Below are 18,233 nucleotides of genomic sequence, written 5' to 3'. Positions count from 1 at the left end.
CACCAGCAACTTTGATGTATGTTGCTTATCTATTGTAAGACTTAAATTCACTTAACAATAGAAACAGGTCATATTCTGGAGAGAAACTGGATGACCCAGAGATTGGCACAACCACTTTATATACTGAATTTTGCCTTTCAAGAGCAGTTAATATCCCTCAACCATTGGGCTCTTGAACCAGAGGGGTAACTTCACATAACTTCGCTCACCCCAACACTGAACTATTCCCACAATGTATAAACCAAATTTCAAAGAGTCTCATCTCATGTTCTCAATATTTACTGTTTATTTATCAACTATTATTTTGCTTTTTATAAAATTTACTGTGAATGCCCACAAGAAAATGAATCTTGGGGTTATATACGGTGATATATATCTACTTTGATAAATAAATTTACTCTGAACTTGAACTAGCTTTACTTTTTCCAAAAAAAAGGAAATGAACCTTAAAATTATTCTGCCACATCAGACACCATAATGGACAATACAGTGCACAAGGATCATTTTTGTTTAATACACAGCAAAACCCCTGAATGATTGTGAACAGCCAGGAGGTCATGGCCCACAATGGGAGGGAAAGGGATAAGATCTTGTATGCAGACATTAGCATGGTAGGAAAGAGCAATCCCATGATTACTCACAGTGACACATGTTGTCAGTATAGAAATACAAGGAATGAGCAGATGAAGAGATGGTGGAGAGGTCTTTATATCACGAAGATAATCTCCTGCTAATGAATATTGATGTGGTCATGATGCTGCCCCCCCCCCCAACGTTTATAACCTCACCATCTCAAACTGACCCCGACCCTTCAGTGAAGCTGTCAGGGTGTCGGGGCCGGAGGCGAGGGATGGGCCAGTGTTCAGTTCGCTGCTCCAAGAGGCCTACTTGACCTTGTGCTGAACTGAGACTGTAGCCTGCAACTAATGGGCTCTTGGATCAGCTGCAGATGTGACCGACTTCGTGGCTGTGTACTCACTTCTGTGAACTTCAGTCCTGAATGCTCTTTGCTTACTTTTGTTGTTTGCAAGATTTGTTTTTTTTTCCCCTTTTGCATACTGGGTGTTTGATGGGGTTTTTTTTATTAAATGGGTTCTATTGGGTATTTTTGTTTTGTGGCTGTCTGTAAGGAGACAAACGTCAAGGTTATATATAGTAAACAGTGCCTATAAAAAATATTCACCATCCCTTGGAATTTTCATATTTTGTTGTTTTACAACAGTGAATCACAGTGGATTTAATTTGGCTTTTTTTTGGGACACTGATCAACAGAAAAAGACTCTTTCATGTCAAAGTGAAAACAGATCTCTACAAAGTGATCTAAATTAATTACAAATATAAAACATAAAATAATTGATTGCATAATTATTCGCTCCCTTCGTCAGCATTTAGTAGACACACCTTCGGCAGCAATTACAGCCAATGAGTGTGTGAATAGGTCTCTACCAGCTTTGCACATCTGGTCACTACAATTTTTCCCCGTTCTTCTTTACAAAACTGCTCAAGCTCTGTCAGATTGCATGGGGATTATGAGTGACCAGCCCTTTTCAAGTCCAGGCACAAATTCTCAATTGGACAGAGGTCTGGATTCCAAGTTGGCCACTCAGGCGCATTCACTTTGTTATTTTTAAGCCATTTCTGTGTAACTTTGGCTTTGTGCTTGAGGTTGTTGTCTTGCTGAAAGACAAATCTTCTCGCAAGTTGCAGTTCTCTTGCAGACTGCATCAGGTTTTCCTCCAAGATTTCCCTGTATTTTGCTGCATTCATTTTACCCTCTACATTCACAAGCTTTCCAGGACTTGCTACAGTGAAGCATCCCCATAGCAAGATGCAGCCACCACTATGCTTCACAGTAGGGATGGTGTGTTTTTGATGATGTGCGGCGTTTGGCTTACACCAAACATAGTGTTTAGTCTGATGGTCAAAAAGCTCAATTTGAGATTCATCAGATCATAGAACCTTCTTCCAGCTGACTTCAGAGTCTTCCAAAAGCCTTCTGGCAAGCTCTAGCCGAGATTTCACACGAGTTTTTTTTCCCTCCAACACTGGTGTTCCCTTTGCCACTCTCCCATAAAGCTGTGACTAGTGAAACAGACAGGTGCAGTAGTTCTATTTCTTTTTTTTTAATTTTATTTTTATTTGGATAAGGAGTTCACAATTATCATGTACTTTTTTCACACATATAACCTTTTCCATTTTTTTATATGTATAAAACTACAATTATTTATACATTCTTAAGTACACATTGAGATGATATAAAAGCAAAATAAACATTTAAATAGATAATTATGTTCTGTGGTAAATCTAACCTATTAGGCTAAGTAATGAAATTAGTTGTTAAGAAAAATGGTAATAATAGTTTCCATACAACCCTTCTGGACCATTTCCACTGGTCCAAAATGTTGCATACAAGCCTATATACCAACCATTGTAGGTGTTTATATCCCAATTTGTTCGTGCTTGTTCCTGCCCGCAGACATAATTATCCAATCCCTATGTACTTATTTACTTAATTTTTTCATTTTTTTTTTATCCCTTTCCCAAATCTTTCTCTTTACTTGTGTTAATTCTCTATTTTCCAAAAAAAAACAACAAACATTTAGACTAGGGGTGCTTACGTTAGCAATATTACTGTGTTGATGAGAAGAGCAATATAAATCATTAGGAGAGTCATCTAAAGTCTGCTCGCATTGGGGTTATATATTCAATCCATTTATTCCAGGTTTGATAAAATGTTTCTTTTTGAGTTCTCAGGGAGTAGGTCAACTTTTCCATTTTAAATATTTCCAAGATAATTTCGTACCAATCTTCTAATGTAGGTGGTATTGGATTTAGCCATTTTCTAGTGATTGATTTCTTACTTGCCGCTAAGAGGGCCTGCAGCAACTTTATATCTTCCTTCTGTTCAAGGAACAATACATGCCCCAAATAGAGCATCTCAAAGTTCAGAGGTATCTGGGACCTAAGTACCTTAACTAATGTTCTATGAATACCTTCCCAAAATAGACTTAATTTAGGGCAATCCCAGAAAATATGAAAATGATTTGCCTCCTTGGAGCCGCACCTTCTCCAACACATCACATTTGTATCTTTATATTTTTCCTGATACGGGGTCTTGAAGTATCTTATAATGTTTTTCCAACAATGTTCTCTCCAAGTCAAAGAATTAGTCGAGGACCATTGAAAGCTGCAGATTTTCCCCCAAGCCTCCTCTGAAAGTACCAACCCCGCTTCTTTCTCCCACTTCTCTTTAATATACAATGTGTTTACATTTTTAGCATGGGAGAGTGCATTATATAGGCGAGAAACTGATTTACAAGGTATTGAACTGCAAGCCGAATTCAGAATCTTGAAAAATTCTAATTCTACTGTTGATAGGTCTGTATATCTACAACTCTGGTTAACATAGTTTTGTATTTGAAGGTACCTAAAAAAGTCATTATGTTCTAGGCCATGTTTGTCCTGCAGGATTTGGAAACTTTGTAATACTCTTTTATCTATAAATGAGAGGTAGGTTGTAAGACCTTTCTTTATCTATAGCTCAAATCTTTTATCTCCTCTGTTGGGAAGGAATTCGGTATCATATGCACACCATCTAAAGAGTTTTAGCATGTTATTAATTCCACATAAATTAACCACCTTCTGCCATACTTTTAATGTAAGATTTATCCAAGCATTATTAGATTTTTCCAACTGGGCCATCAATCCTTTGTCAGCTATTGAGGCCTGAAGAGGAAAACTGTCAACTAATCCAAATTCTATTTCCTTCCATCTAGCCTTATATTCCCTATTACACCAATATAACAGAGGGGTTATCTGTGAGGCATAAAAATAATTTCTCAGGCAAGGAAGAACCATACCTCCTCTTTCCTTCCCTAACTGTAAGGTGTTATATCGAATTCTAGGTTTCCTTCCTTGCCAAATGAAGCGGGAAATCCATTTGTCCCATTCCCTGAATTGATTATCATCCACCTCCACTGGTAAAGTACGGAAAAGATATAATAACCGAGGAAGAATATTCATTTTTATAGTATTTATCCTTGAATTTAAACTTAAAAAGGGGATAAGATTCCATCTATGCATATCTGCTTTTATCTCTGAGATTAATGGCCCATAATTTACCTGTGACAGTGTTGAAAGATCCTTCGGCAGGGTTATTCCTAAATATTTTAATGATTTAGCTTCCCACTTAAGATCGTATGTATCCTGCAATTTTTTGGATGGTGTATAATTTAGGGACATAACCTGCATTTTCTTTACATTTATTTTATAACCTGATATTTTCCCAAAGTCATCCAACAGTGTAAACAATCCTATAAATGATTTTTCTGGTTCACTCAGATAGACCAAAACATCATCTGCGAATAACGCCACTTTCTGTTCAATCCCTGCCACCTTGATACCTTTTACTATTTCGCTCTGTCTTATTAGTTGGGCAAGTGGTTCAATATATAGCGCAAAAAGGAGAGGAGAAATTGGGCATCCCTGTCTAGTGCTTCTCTCTAAAATGAAGGAGTCAGAGAGGTCCCCATTTATCTTAATTCGGGCTGTTGGGCTGTCATACAGAGTCTGAATTACTTTAATAAACCTTTCTTGAAAGCCGAATCTTCCTAACACTCTGTATAGGAATGCCCAACTAACCGAATCAAAAGCTTTCTCAGCGTCCAATCCTACTACCATTGTCTCTGTCTCGTTCTTATTAACCTGTTCTAATATGTGCAGAGTTCTCCTTATGTTGTCCTGTGTTTGTCTTTGTTGAATAAATCCAGTCTGGTCTAAATGGATTAGGCCAGGTAAAAGCTTTTCCAATCTGCGCGCTAATATAGCTGTAAATAGTTTGTAATCTAAATTAAGAACACTAATTGGCCGATAATTGCCACATTCTAGTTTATCTTTACCCTCTTTAGGAATAACTGAAATAATCGCTTCTCTCCAGGAAGGTGGAGTTTCTCCTCTCTGCAAGATCCAATTAAAGGTGTTAAGTAGTAATGGGGCTAACTGTGTCTTCAGGGACTTGTACCACTCTGAGGTAAACCCATCAGAACCCGGGGACTTTCCAGCCTTTAACCTAGAGATGGCCACGTTCAGTTCTTTGACAGTTACTGGTTCTAATAAACTTTCATTTTGTAAATCTGTAAGTTTAGGTAGATCTAAAAAATTCAATACACAGTAGTTCTATTTCTAAATCTCTTCCATCTCAGTCACTGAAGCTTGTAACTCCTCCAGAGTTGTCATTGGTCTCTTGGTGGCTTCCCTCACGAGTCCCCTTCTTCCATGGTCACTCAGTTTTTGAGGCCGGCCTACTCCAGGCAGATTTACAGCTCTGCCATATTCTTTCCATTTTTTGATGATTGACTTAACTGTACTCCAAGAGATATTCAGTGACTTGGAAATTTTCTTGTATCCATTTCCTGACTTATGCTTTTCAATAACCTTTTAGCGGGGTTGATTGCAGTGTTTTTTTTGTCTTTGTGACGTAGTTTTTGCCAGGATACTGACTCATCAGCAGTTGGACCTTCCAGATACAGGTGTATTTTTAATACAATCAGTTGTAACACCTTGACTGCACACAGGTCTCTAAAAACAGATCTTCATTTAATTAGTTATGTGACTTCTAAAACCAATTGGCTGCACCAGTAATAATTTGGTGTGTCACTGTAAAGGGGGATGAATACTTACGCAATCAATTACCTTGTCTTTTATATTTGTAATTAAATTAAATCACTTTGTAGAGATGTTTTCACTTTGACACAAAAGTCTTTCTGTTGATCAGTGTCAAAAAAGCCAAACTAAATCCACTGTGATTCAATATTGTAAAACAATAAAACATGAAAGTTTCCAGGGGGTGGGGGGGTGACTACTTCCCATAGGCACTAAACATACTTTGATAATAAATATACTTTGGACTTGCAGTGTCGGTAGTCAAAGCAATTAGCAGGAAAACATGAAGCCCAAGACAGATTTTAATACAGTGGGAGATGGAAATATCATAGAATTTGAAATTTCTTTTGTATTCTTTATAAGAATTTTGCCTGCCAGCTTACCACCATCAAGCTTGCTCTCTAGCTTTTCTACCAGCTGCAAACTCTGGTTTAGCTGATCACGGAAGGCTTCCCCAACGTAATAGTCAACGTCGCTGGCCTGCAACAGCTGCTCAAAGGCCTTAGTTAGATCCACAAGGGACTGGTGATGTAAGGAGAAGACGTTGCGATTTTCTTTAATTTGCTGTCGGAGATGTGAGAGCTCTCTTGCTTGCAACTGTACCAGTGAATCGTACCTTAGTAAAAACAAAGGGAAGTGTGTCATGACCCAAAAACTAAGTACACAATGCAAATGGTGTGGGATTGATAGAGCAAAACATGGAATAAATTTATTAAAACAAACTTAAGAACTTTCTTGCATACTGGGTTTTGTTGTTTGGAAAGGTGAAATTTAAAATGGGAAACAGACCTTCATGAGGTGTGTGTTGCTGCTCGACTTACTGAGTTATCATGGCTGTGCCATTTACTGCTCAGATTATTTTAAAGGTATCGATCATTAAGTCGAAAGTAGGACCTATATTTTCATTGTGTTGATGAACAATGGATCAAACTTTACATTTGACCACCAAAATTATTGCAAGTTCTGCTTCATTGATACAAAAAAGGGAAGTTATGCTCACCTGCAGAAATCACTTTTCTATATAAAACAAAGGCTTGAATGGTGATTTCAGCACTGAAACAGTCCCTTTGGCCCAGCTATTCCATGCTGACTACTGTGCCCACCAAGATAACCACATTTGACTGCGTTTTGCCCATATCCCTCTAAACCTTTCTTATCCATATACTTAACAAAAAGTCCTGTAAATGTTGTTCGGACCCTACCTCAAACCCCTGGTTTGGCCATATACTCTGAGTGAAGAAGTTACCCAGGTCAAGAACCAACAAGCACTCCATATACATTAACTCTTTCTTCATGGGATCATTTTTGCTAACCCCCTCCAGACCCTTTCCAATGTCAGCACATCCTTTCTTACAAATGGGCCCAAAACTGCTTTATAATCCTACCTGAGCTCTCAGACCTTCTTCTGCTCTCTTAAATTTAAACAATCTCCCTCAAAAGATAATTGGCAGATCAACTTTTTGAACTACACTCCTAAACTGTGAAACACAATAAAACTTAAGAGATTGACAATTTTAAACTCCAGCTCAAAACCTTTTTATTTAACCTTGCTTTTAAATAACGTTTTTGAATTTTACTTTCATGCTTATATTTATTTTTTATTTTATTTTTATATTTGTACTTTTATTCCACTGTAAAGCACTTTGAACTATATCATCTGTAGGAAAAGCACTCTTTAATAAAGTTATTATTTTATTATAGTATTTTTCTCAGCTCAAGCTGGTAAAACCTGAGATAAGGGCTTAGCCAAGCACACTCATTTCTAGGAACCTTCATGCTAAGAACTTTTGGACTTTTCAAGCGGTGTTTAGTATTGAGATTTTCTGAAGATTTACAAAAATATTGCTGTGTAGCCCTCATTGTTTAATGCTATTGTGCAGTGTCTCTGGGATGATACCAGTTGCAGATATTACTATTGGGACAATATATACCCTGTTCATTTACCAAAGTCTTTCAACTTCCTATTTTAATTCAGCATATTTCTGGTATTTTTCACTTACTAATTTCTGTATGTTGTGCGTGTTTGGAATGGCTATATCTATCAAGTTGTTCTTGCTTATTAATCTTGTAATATTATATCCAGATGGTTATTATGGATTGTCGCATCTGTAACAATGGATCGGTCGGAATACAAACTGGATCAGGCTTGTATTTAGATTAAGCTATGGTGTCTTTTATGAGTTTGTATTTTAAAGCAGGAATTTGGCTAATGATGAAAGGTGAATAATAATAATAACTTAATATTACTACAACGATTACTGCTCTTAACATAATAAAGGAATTTACTTTTGAGCTGGTAACGCTGGTGGCAGTTTGCTTTGAAGTTGATCATGCAGCTCCTCGTTCCGTGCATTCTCTTTCTGTAACTGATTTTCCAGTTGCTCTATTTGTTCCTTTAACTTCTGTACCAGCTGTCCATCCTGACAATAAACAGACATCAGCCAGTCCCCTTTCTCATGCTGGCTTCCAAAATCCACGCTCTGTGATCTGGATGCACAATTGGAAAGATCGCCAATCTGCTGGCTGGTTTGAACAGCTAGATCGGAAGACTGGATAGAATGTCTTCTGTGGCTGTAATTGTTGTCATTATCTTTCGGGAAGCTTTCCAGAGAGTGTCTATCATATGAATTTCGAGTTGGAGTCTGGTGACTTTGGTCTGAAATGGTCAACTGGTCACTGGACAGAGAGTTCTTGCGCACACGTGTCTGCAGGTGGTGAAGTACTTTCCGATACTTCTCAATCTGAGCCTTTAGTTCACCAATCTGAAGTTTGAGTTCATTGGCATCATCCGTTTGTCCATAATCATAGAAAACATCAAGATTCTTCAAGCTGATTTTGGGTGAAATGAAACTTGGTGAACTTGGGTATGAAGTTGACGAATTTGTGTCCAGGTTTTCCATGGAGAAAAAGCGACGGCTTAGTTTATGCAGGGCAGGGACAACCGAGTCACTGTAGCAATGGGCAGGTAAATGCCTGCCTGTGTCTGCAGTAAAATATTCCAATAGTAAAAATTCAACAGTTGCATCTCTTTTATCTTATTCTTGGGGTGTGAAATAGGAATCAAATGTTAGACTTTCCTTATCTATCCAAAAGTTATATAGATACTCCCAAACCGAAACAAGACCACAAAATGTACAAACGTAATTAACAAAACATGCAATTAATTCACACAGACACAAATACAAGAGATTCTGCAGATACTGGAAATCCAGAGCAACATACACAAAATGCTAGAGGAACTCAGCAGCTCAGGCAGCATCTATGGAAATGAATAAACAGTCAACATTTCAGGTCGAGCCCCTTCATCAGGACTGGAAAGGAAAACGGAAGATGCCGGAATAAGAAAGCGGAAGGGAGGGGGGGCAGGACAGACTAGAAGGTGATAGGTGAAGGGGATGAAGTAAGAAGCTGGGAGGTGAAGTATGGAAAATGTAAAGGGCTGGAGAAGAAGGAACCTGAACGAGAGGAGAGTGGACCATGGGAGAAGGAGCACCAGCGGGAGGTTATAAGCAGGTGAGAAGAGGTAAGAAGTCAGAGAGAGGCATTAAAGGAGAAGGAAAAAGGAGGGAATAAAATTACAAGGTGTTGGAGAAATTGATGTTCATGCTATCAGGTTGGAGGCTACCTCAACGGAATATGAGGTGTTGATCCTCTAACCTAAGAGTGGCCTCATTGTGGCAGAAGAGAAGGCTATGGATCAACAAGTCGGAACGGGAGAGGATATAAACGGCTGGTCACTGGAAAATCCCACTTTTTGTAGACAGACAAGCAGATAGTTTGCCATGCTCATTAATTATTTTGAAGCTCAATAACTCACAACGTAATGATGATTTGTGGTACCTGTGAAATGAAGCTGACAGTTCGTTAGCCCCATTTCCCACCAGCAGTAAGCAGGTTAACAAAGTTGGGAGTTCAACCTTCTGGATGATCAGGTACTTGTTAAACTGGCAGTTCCTCAGATTTGGGACTTTGCAAATTACTATCTTTAAGCTAAAAGTAATTAATAAGCACAGCATTTTAGCAGTGAAGGGTGTTGACAGTTACAGCATGCAGATTCTCAAAAGATAAAGTGTTTTTTTCTCTCATGCTTCCTGTGTAGTACTCAGGGGTCACAACATCTACCTGGGCTACTGCTCTCATCCCTGTCCGCATCACTTTTTCCACAGGTTTCATAACCAAGGTCCTGCAAGTCCACTTGGACCTCCTTATCATCTTGTTTCAAAGATGATTCAGCTACAGAAAAATAAAGGACAAATGCAAAGTCGTAACAAAGCAGAAGAAAGCAGAACATCAAAAGCATTGTCGCTGTGTTCAAAATTCCGGAAGCAAGCCTTAAAAACAAAAAGCAACAAGACAACATTTTCATTATTGTACACATTATATATGTTCAACAGAAGAACACCATCCAAATAAAGCAAATAGGATTGGTCAGTCATATGCAAGAAACAAGGAGGAAACACTTAAACACAAGGGATTCTACAGATGCTGGAAATCCAGAGCAACAAACAAAATGCTGGAGAAACTCAGGTCAGTCGACATCTATGGAAATGAATAAACAGTTGACATTTCAGGCCGCAACGCTTCATCAGGACTAAAAAAGAAGGGGAGCAAAACCCAGAATAAGAAGGTGGGGGAAGAGGAAGGGGTACAAGCTGGAAGGTGATAGGTGAAGCCAGGTGAGGGGGAAGGAAGCTCAGCTTCTCACTTCATCCCCTCTTTCCCTGTTCACACACCTTCCCCCTCGCCTGGCTTCACCTAACACTTTCTAGCTTGTACACCTATCCCTCTCCTCACAATCTTACTCTGGCTCCTTAGCCCTTCCTTTCCAGTCCCGATGAATGGCCTTGCCTTGAAATGACTCTTCTTCTTTCCATAGATGCTGCCTGACCTGCCGAGTTCCTCCAGCATTTTGTGAAGAAACACTTTAAACACAAAATCAAAAGATAACTGTACTTTTGGGAATGGCAGATCCTATTTTAAAATCAAATTTTCTGTTGGCTCAGTTTATAATTACCTGTTCTACATGACCAATTTGTATTCCAGCAAATACTGGGGAAATCGGCATGGGATAGTGAGTGGCTAGTATGTTGTACCATTAACATTGACAGCGTTTGGCATGAGTCATAGAAAAATGCAGCACAGAAGCAGGTTCTTCAGCATATCACGTCCATGCCAAACCATTTCAACTGCCTCAGCCCAACAACCTGCACCGGGACCATAGCCCTCCATACACTTACTATCCAAACTTCCCTTAAATGTTGCAATCAAGCTCACGTACACCACTTGCAGTGGCAGCTCGTTCTACACTCTCATCACCCTCTGAGTGAAGAAGGTTCCCCTCATGTTCCCATTAACTTTTCACCTTTAACCCATGATCTCTAGTTGTAGTCCCACACAACCTCAGCGGAAAAAGCCTGTTTTGAATAAATTATTTTATTTAAAAGCAGGCTAAAATATTTTCTTAATTCAAATGGCAGGATCTCAAGCAATTTACAAAAGCCATTATTTATTTCAATCCTGTGTCATCAACAAAACTAAGTCATACTTGAAATAAAATTTTTTTTAAATGCTCTCAGATTTGAATTCTCTAATGCAAATAAAAGTTCTGCCAAACTAAACCAGCAGTCTGTAGTCATTTCAATAGTCTGTGGAAATCTGGCAACAAGCTGTCAAGAATCAGAACTGTACAATTGTGTGACCCTCTTTAAAAACTTACTTCACCCCATGTAGTAACACTAGTGCTACCCCCTAGAGTAAGCTTGCTTGCGACTAGAAAGCCCCAATGTAGAAGTAAGAGAAAAATCAAAAATACTGCCGTACCAGAAAATATAATTGAAAATGGAACATTTAACTAAAGACCATAAAACACAGGAGCAGAATCAGGCCATTCAGCCCATCGAGTCTGTCCTGCCATTCCATCAATGCTGATTTATTATCTCTCTCAACCCCATTCTCCTGCCTTCTCCCTGAAACCTTTGACATCCTGACTAATCAAGAACTTATCAACCTCCACTTTAAATATACCCAATGACTTGGCTTCTGCAATCATCTGTGACAACAAATTCTACAAATTCGCCAACCTCTGGTGAAAGAAATTCCTCATCCCTGTTCTAAATGGACACCCCTCTTTTCTGAGGCTGTGCCCACTGGTCCTAAACTCCCCCAGTATAGGAACAATCCTCTCCACATGCACTCTGTATAAGCTTAATAATATTCGATAGGTTTTAGTGAGACCACCCCCTCATTCTTCTAAACCCCAGATGAGCAGACCTGTCATACAACAAAGGGAAGACACTGTCCTGTAAATATTTAATTGTTCCAAACTGTTGAACAATGTTATTGAACAACCAAATACTGTTTAATTGCTTACCAAGGATAGGAGTACAATAAGGCCTTAACTTCTCTGTCTGGCTGACAAGCGTCGTCTCATCTACAGAGAGTTTACTCTGCACTTGTTCATCCTTCACTGCTGCCCTCAGCTGATCAACTTGTTGATGGTCAGATGGGAAATCCTGGCCAGAGGTGGCAGTATTAACACTGTTGATCGATCTTGATTGTTTCAGTGGGACAGGGAGACGAGACCTTGTACTGATCTGAATAAAACAAATGGAATAAAAAGTCTTAACTATGAAAAAGGGAAAACAATAGTTCAAAAACAAAAACAAAATTCCAGAACAATTCAGCACAAAATACTGGAGGACCTAAGCAGGCCAGGCTACATTGAATTGAATTGAATGATCTTTATTGTCATTATACGTTTTTACAATGAAACTCTGTTTGGCTTCCTCTCAGGCAATTAAGTAAAGCGGTAGATAAAAACAAGACAGTAATAGAAAAACAGTACATCTATGGTGAGGAATAACAGACTGTATATTCCCCTCCATAGATGCTGCCTGACCTATTGAGATCCTCCAGCATTTCATATGTGTTGTGCTATAACAATTCAGGTGTTCAGGAACATTGGTGTGGAGGGAAACAGATCAAAGGCCTTCCAGGGCTTTTGGGGGGGCGGGGGCGGGAGGAGAGGGAAAAGAAAATTCAGACGAACTGGCACAAATGGTACTTAGGTGAACCAAGAACGGTGAATGAGGAAGTACCATAAGAGGAGGGGTGGTTGGTGGAGATGGAAGAACGGAATGAAGTTACAGAGGGAATAGCTCCTGCAGATTGCTGAAAGGGGGGAAGGGGTAGAGCAACACTGAAAAAAAAAGAAAAAGCCAAAAATAAGGTGTGGGGAGAGGAAGTAGTACAAAGTGGCAGGAGATAGGCAAGACCAGGTGAGGCTAACCCCTTCTTATTTCCAGTTCTGATGAATGGGTCTTGGCATGAAACATCCTCTCTACAGATGTTGTCTGATCTGAGTTCCTCCAGCATTCTATGTTTGCTGCTTTGGATTTCCAGCATCTGCAGAATCTTGGTGGAACATCCTGAATTTGTACATGCACACCTCTCAAGACAGAGAGCAACAATGAATTACTGCTTCAGTTCGAATAACAACTCCGCACTGATGAATGCTCAAACTCGCATCCCAAACAGCAAGTGTTGAATCTACATAGCTGAATTCCAGGCTCCACGAGAATAGCATCCCATATCGTGAAGGAAACATCATTCGGCAAATGGGAAAGTTGCCAAAGTTGCTAGGCAACAAAGATCAAGGTAAATAACAGGTTACTTCTTATTGACTCTCAATTAGGTGTGAATTCTGTTAGCACATTACAGGCCAAGGGATGGTCAATTACGGAAGAAGTGCTTTCCAATCAACATCAGCTGCCTCACTGATGAATCATGCCAAAGAATCTTAAGTGGAGGTAAACCACCTTTTTAAAAAACATCTAACTAGTTATTTAATAAAAGACACAAAGTACATCAAAAATTTCACTTCTTGCTGGTGCATTTGAACAAGTGCCCAACATTGCTCTCTCTTACACTTGTGTACTGCAAACGACATTAAACAATCTTCAATTTTGAGTCATGAGGTACTGAGGTGTGGTTTCAGAGTAAAGTCTGCTGCTGATTTCATATGCTGGAAGGCCCTTAAAAAGGAAAAGAACAAAAATCGATCGTACTACCCATGAGAAATGCATAACTAAGAGACCATTTAGATACCTGCTTAGTGTTCTTTGCCTTGTAATTTCTAATGTTCAAAGGATGCGACTGTGTCAATTTCGATACCTGGTGGTCTTTACCCACTTCTGTCTGCATTTCCTTTGTTCTCCTTTGATTGGCAGCTTCGAGATGCTCCTTCAAGTGTTCCATTTCCTTTGCCATGCTTACTATCGAGTCAGGGTTGAAACGTACACCCTCGCCAGAGGAGTTGAGCTCTATCTGCTGTTTAAGGAGGTCATGCACCTTCCTCTGTTTCTTCAATTTGATTTTTAACCTCAAAACAGATTTTCTTAGGCCTCCTTTGCTCTCCTCATCCACTTCTTCCTCACCTTCATTCTCACTTACTGACAAGCTCTCTCCAAGTTGATTGTGCAGTTGTGTTATTTCTTCTCTCAATTTCGTTATTTCATTTCTGCGAGTTTAATAAAATTAATGTTAGTGACTTGTTTAATTATTCTTATTTTATGCAAACAATACTGGGAAATCAAATCACAAAATACATACAGCATTCTTACAGGTCACGTAATATAAAACCAGAATCAAATTCTAAATTACGAGTATAGATGCATAAATCAGTATCAGATGTTCAAAGATATTTTCTTACAAAAACTGTATTAATATATTAATGTAATGTATTAACTGTAAAACTGTATTAATCGACTCACTGATGTCAAGAATAATGAATGCAGGGGCAGAAATTCATTTCCGGTTGCTGACACATGTACTGAAGGATGATTAGTGTAACACTCTACAGCGCCAGCAATCAGGGCCCAATTTCCGCTACTGTCTGCAAGAAGTTTGTACATTCTCCCCATGACTGCGTGGATTTCCTCTGGGTGATCCAGTTTCCTCCCACATTCCAAAGACTTGAGGGTTAGCGTTATTAAGTTGTGGGCATACTAAGTTGGTGCCGGAAGCGTGGCAAAACTTGCAGACTACCCCAGAACATTCTTAGACTGTGTTGGTCAGTGATGCAAAGTGATGCATTTCACTAAGTTTCAATGTACATGTGACAAATGAAGCTAACCAAATAAAACTAATCTTATAATCTGATCTCTTATACACACAGTTTCCTCAGGATCAAAGGCACCAAATCAATCAACTGTATTCAGTGCTAGAGGCCGAAGCATGGCTACATGACAGGGCCAGTAAGACTGGCCAGATATACCGAGCTTGATTCAGATTAGCATGGTCAGATAGGATCACATGTACAGTGAAATGCGTCATTTACGTCAACAACCAATACGGTCCGAGAATGCGCTGGGGGCAGCCAGCAAGTGTAAAGCAGTGCACTAATCACTATGCTACCCTAGCGACACAAACAGCTTACAAGGTAACAATTCATTAAGATACTTTAATATATATATATATATATAACCAGCTGCCTCTTGGTGACACTCAATTAGATGTGAATCCTGATAGCACATTACAGGCCAAGCTATGATCCATTATGGATGAAGTGCTTTCTGATAGGTGTCAGATATCTCACTGCTGTGAAATTCATTGCCACAGATGGCTGTGGAGGCCAAGTTACTGATAGAACTGGCTTTTAGCTTCTTGATTAGTCAGGGTGTCATATGTTACAGGGAGAAGGCAAGAGAATGGGTTGACAGGGATAAAAAAATCAGTCATGATGGAATGGTGGAACAAATTCGATCTGCTCCTATGTCTTACGGTCTTTTATGATGTATTTTGTTTAATGCTGAACCATGGTGAAGGCACACCATCATGATAAAATACAAAATTTTTAAAATTTTGGAGCTCTCTCCCTAGCCAAATTTTCAGGTGCTACTTTCTGCTCTCCATACTTTCATTCACAAATATAAAATTAACAAAATTTCTTCAGCTTTTTCATACCGCAGTAATGAACACAGGCTACTAAAGCCTTTAGTTTCTGGCAGCAACAGGAACAAGATGTCAAAACAGGGAAAGCAAGCCAAGTATCAATTGGATATAAAATTCAGCCAAGAAATAGTGGGGAATAGAGGCAGTCAAGCCAGAATTGATGAAATTTTAGGCCTGTAATCAAATTACAACACAGGAAACAACCATTTGGCTCAATGACTCTTGTCAGTCCTTCAAAGAGCAATCCAGTTAATATCACGCTTCACTCTTGTTCCATAAACCAGCAGATTTTTCCCCGTGTAGTATTTTGAAGAAAGGCTATTGTTAAACAAGCCTGTGACCATAACACAGGAGCAGAAGTAGGCCTTCCAAGTCTGCTCCACCATTTCATCATGGCTGATTTATTACCCTTCTCAACCCCGTTCTCCTACCTTTTACCTGTAATCTTTGACGCTTTCACTAATGAAGAACCTATCAACCTTTGCTTTAAATAAACCCAATGGCGGCCTCCACAGCTGTCTGTGGCAATGAATTTCACAAATTCACTACCCTTTGGCTAAAGAAATTCTTCCTCATCTCTGTTCCAGTAAGCCTTCATTCTCCTACTCTCCAGGGAATAAAGATCCAGCATGGCTAACCTCTCCCTATAACACAGGCTCTCCTGTCCAGGCAGCATCCTCATAAATCTCTTCTGCACCCCTCTAGTTTGACCAGTAGCCTTTGACACACTGACTGATCCAGAAACTAACTACCTCTGATCTGTGTCCAGATGATTCACCATAAACTATGAGCTCACATGGAAATATTAATGGCACATACCCAAGCTCAGTCACCGAGGATACACCATTCTCCTCCAGCAGCCACCTTATTGTGCCAGCTTCTTCCTTTGTTTCTCGATTCTGGGCCTCCAATTCATGCAACTGGCTTTCAGTCATCTCCAGCTGAGTCTTGACTTCTTGCAGCTGTCCACATTTGTCTTCCAGTTCAGAATTAATCTTGTTCAGTTCATCAAATAGCTTGGTACAATCTGAACTATCAGCAGCAGAAACTGTCGAAACCAAAGCAGGATCCAGTTTCCAGTTTTCCTCAGCAGCAGTAGTAGGCAGCTGTGATGGTATCGTCTCTGCCAGTTCAACTTCAACCGTCTGTATACACTTGTCGTCTTTGGATATGCCCTGCATTGTGCCAGAACAAATAAGCACACTGAGGAAGCAGTTTGGCAGCTACTGAAGTATAATAAATAATGTTGGCATCAGATCATAGGTTGAAAAGAGCCAGTTTCACATTGATTTATCAGTCTTGAGAAAACACTGTCCTCAAGGCAGTGGTTGGGAGGCCGGGGGGAAAGAAGGGAATTAGATAACCATTGAAGACATTTCAAATAGTGGTGCCTCAGGGCAGTGGCATCCATCATCCAGGCCAAGCTCTCTTCTCGTTACAACCAAAGAGGGGGTACAGGAACAGCTGTTTCCGCTCTGCCCTCATGAACCCATTAACACTACCTTTGGTGATGTATAGTAATTTTATGTCATGTACTGTATTGCTGCTGCAAAAACAACAAATTTCACTAATCAAAACTGAGTAAAAAGGAAGCAATTTTTGCAACTACAGAACAAAAAAAGTGGCATAAAATGTAAAGTTTTTGGTAGAAGAATTAAAACAAAGCCAAGAAAAAGGGTATGGAATTTACGGCCTGTAGACAATGGTTGAGGGAAAACCATTCATCACATTGAAGCAGGACTTTGAGATGGATTTAATGCTGGGAAACAGAGATTAGTCTGGGTGGTTGTTATCTGATCGGCATGGACACGAGGCAGAGATAGAATGAGACTTTATCCCAGAGCAGAAATGGTTAATAAGAGGGGGCATAATTCTAAAGTGATTGGAGCAAAGTATGGGGGTCATGTCAGAGGTCGATTTTTTTTAAAACAGTGAGGGTGCGCTGCATGGTTGGCAGTAGAGGAAAATACATTATGGTCACTCAGGCATCTCTTAGATTGACACATGGATGATAGAAAAATGGAGAGTTGGGAAGGGTTAGATTGATCTTAGAGTAGGTTAAAAGATTAGCACAACATCATCGGTCAAAGGACCTGCACTGTGTTAATATACTCTACGTTCTATAATTAACCTCCTTCAGTGTAGATTTTCTATGAGATGCCAAATCAAACTACAAATCTGAACACATCCACAATGGAGTACGCAAAACCAAACTAAATGGACAAAACCAGAAATACTTCAGAAACAGTCCTACCAAACTGCGGTCCTCAAGCTGGTTAATGCTTTGTAATGGCTCCTGAAGGTCTGTGTTTGTTTTCATTGATTCTTCTGGTCTTTGATGAAGCAGCTATGAGACATGGAGCGGGATGAGACAAAAGAATGAAGTTTGAAGGGAAAAAAAAGTGGATGTAAACAACAGCATATATAACTGAAGTATAAATGAAAGCATGTCTTGAATGCAAAATGGATTCCAGAAGACCTGGAACAAAAAGTAACGAACAGATTTTTCAAGTCTTAAATTAAACATTCTGAAAAGACACTTAAACACCTAAATAATTTTAAATTGGCAATAAGGAAATAAACTTTATATTTATCATCAATATAAATGGGAATTCATGCAC

The 18,233-nt window shown here is 39.3% G+C and overlaps 1 protein-coding gene across 10 annotated transcripts in view; it reads right to left on the bottom strand.

The window, feature by feature from the left end:
* The window catches only part of LOC134359737 (myomegalin-like), a 208,087-nt gene that overhangs the window by 61,527 nt on the left and 128,327 nt on the right, over positions 1-18,233 (bottom strand). For 9 of the 10 annotated variants that reach the window (XM_063073309.1, XM_063073304.1, XM_063073303.1 and 6 more), the window contains 7 exons: positions 17,867-17,959; positions 16,432-16,787; positions 13,768-14,179; positions 12,032-12,254; positions 9,784-9,894; positions 7,948-8,644; positions 6,045-6,277 (listed from right to left, as the gene is read on the bottom strand). In XM_063073309.1, coding sequence (XP_062929379.1) covers positions 6,045-6,277; positions 7,948-8,644; positions 9,784-9,894; positions 12,032-12,254; positions 13,768-14,179; positions 16,432-16,787; positions 17,867-17,959 — 2,125 coding nt within the window. The remainder of the gene's footprint in view (positions 1-6,044; positions 6,278-7,947; positions 8,645-9,783; positions 9,895-12,031; positions 12,255-13,767; positions 14,180-16,431; positions 16,788-17,866; positions 17,960-18,233) is intronic. The other variant, XM_063073307.1, reaches the window with a different exon arrangement.

The sequence above is a fragment of the Mobula hypostoma genome, chromosome 21 (assembly GCF_963921235.1).
Source record: "Mobula hypostoma chromosome 21, sMobHyp1.1, whole genome shotgun sequence".
NCBI lineage: Eukaryota > Metazoa > Chordata > Chondrichthyes > Myliobatiformes > Myliobatidae > Mobula > Mobula hypostoma.
This window is presented reverse-complemented; position numbering and strand designations above follow the sequence as displayed.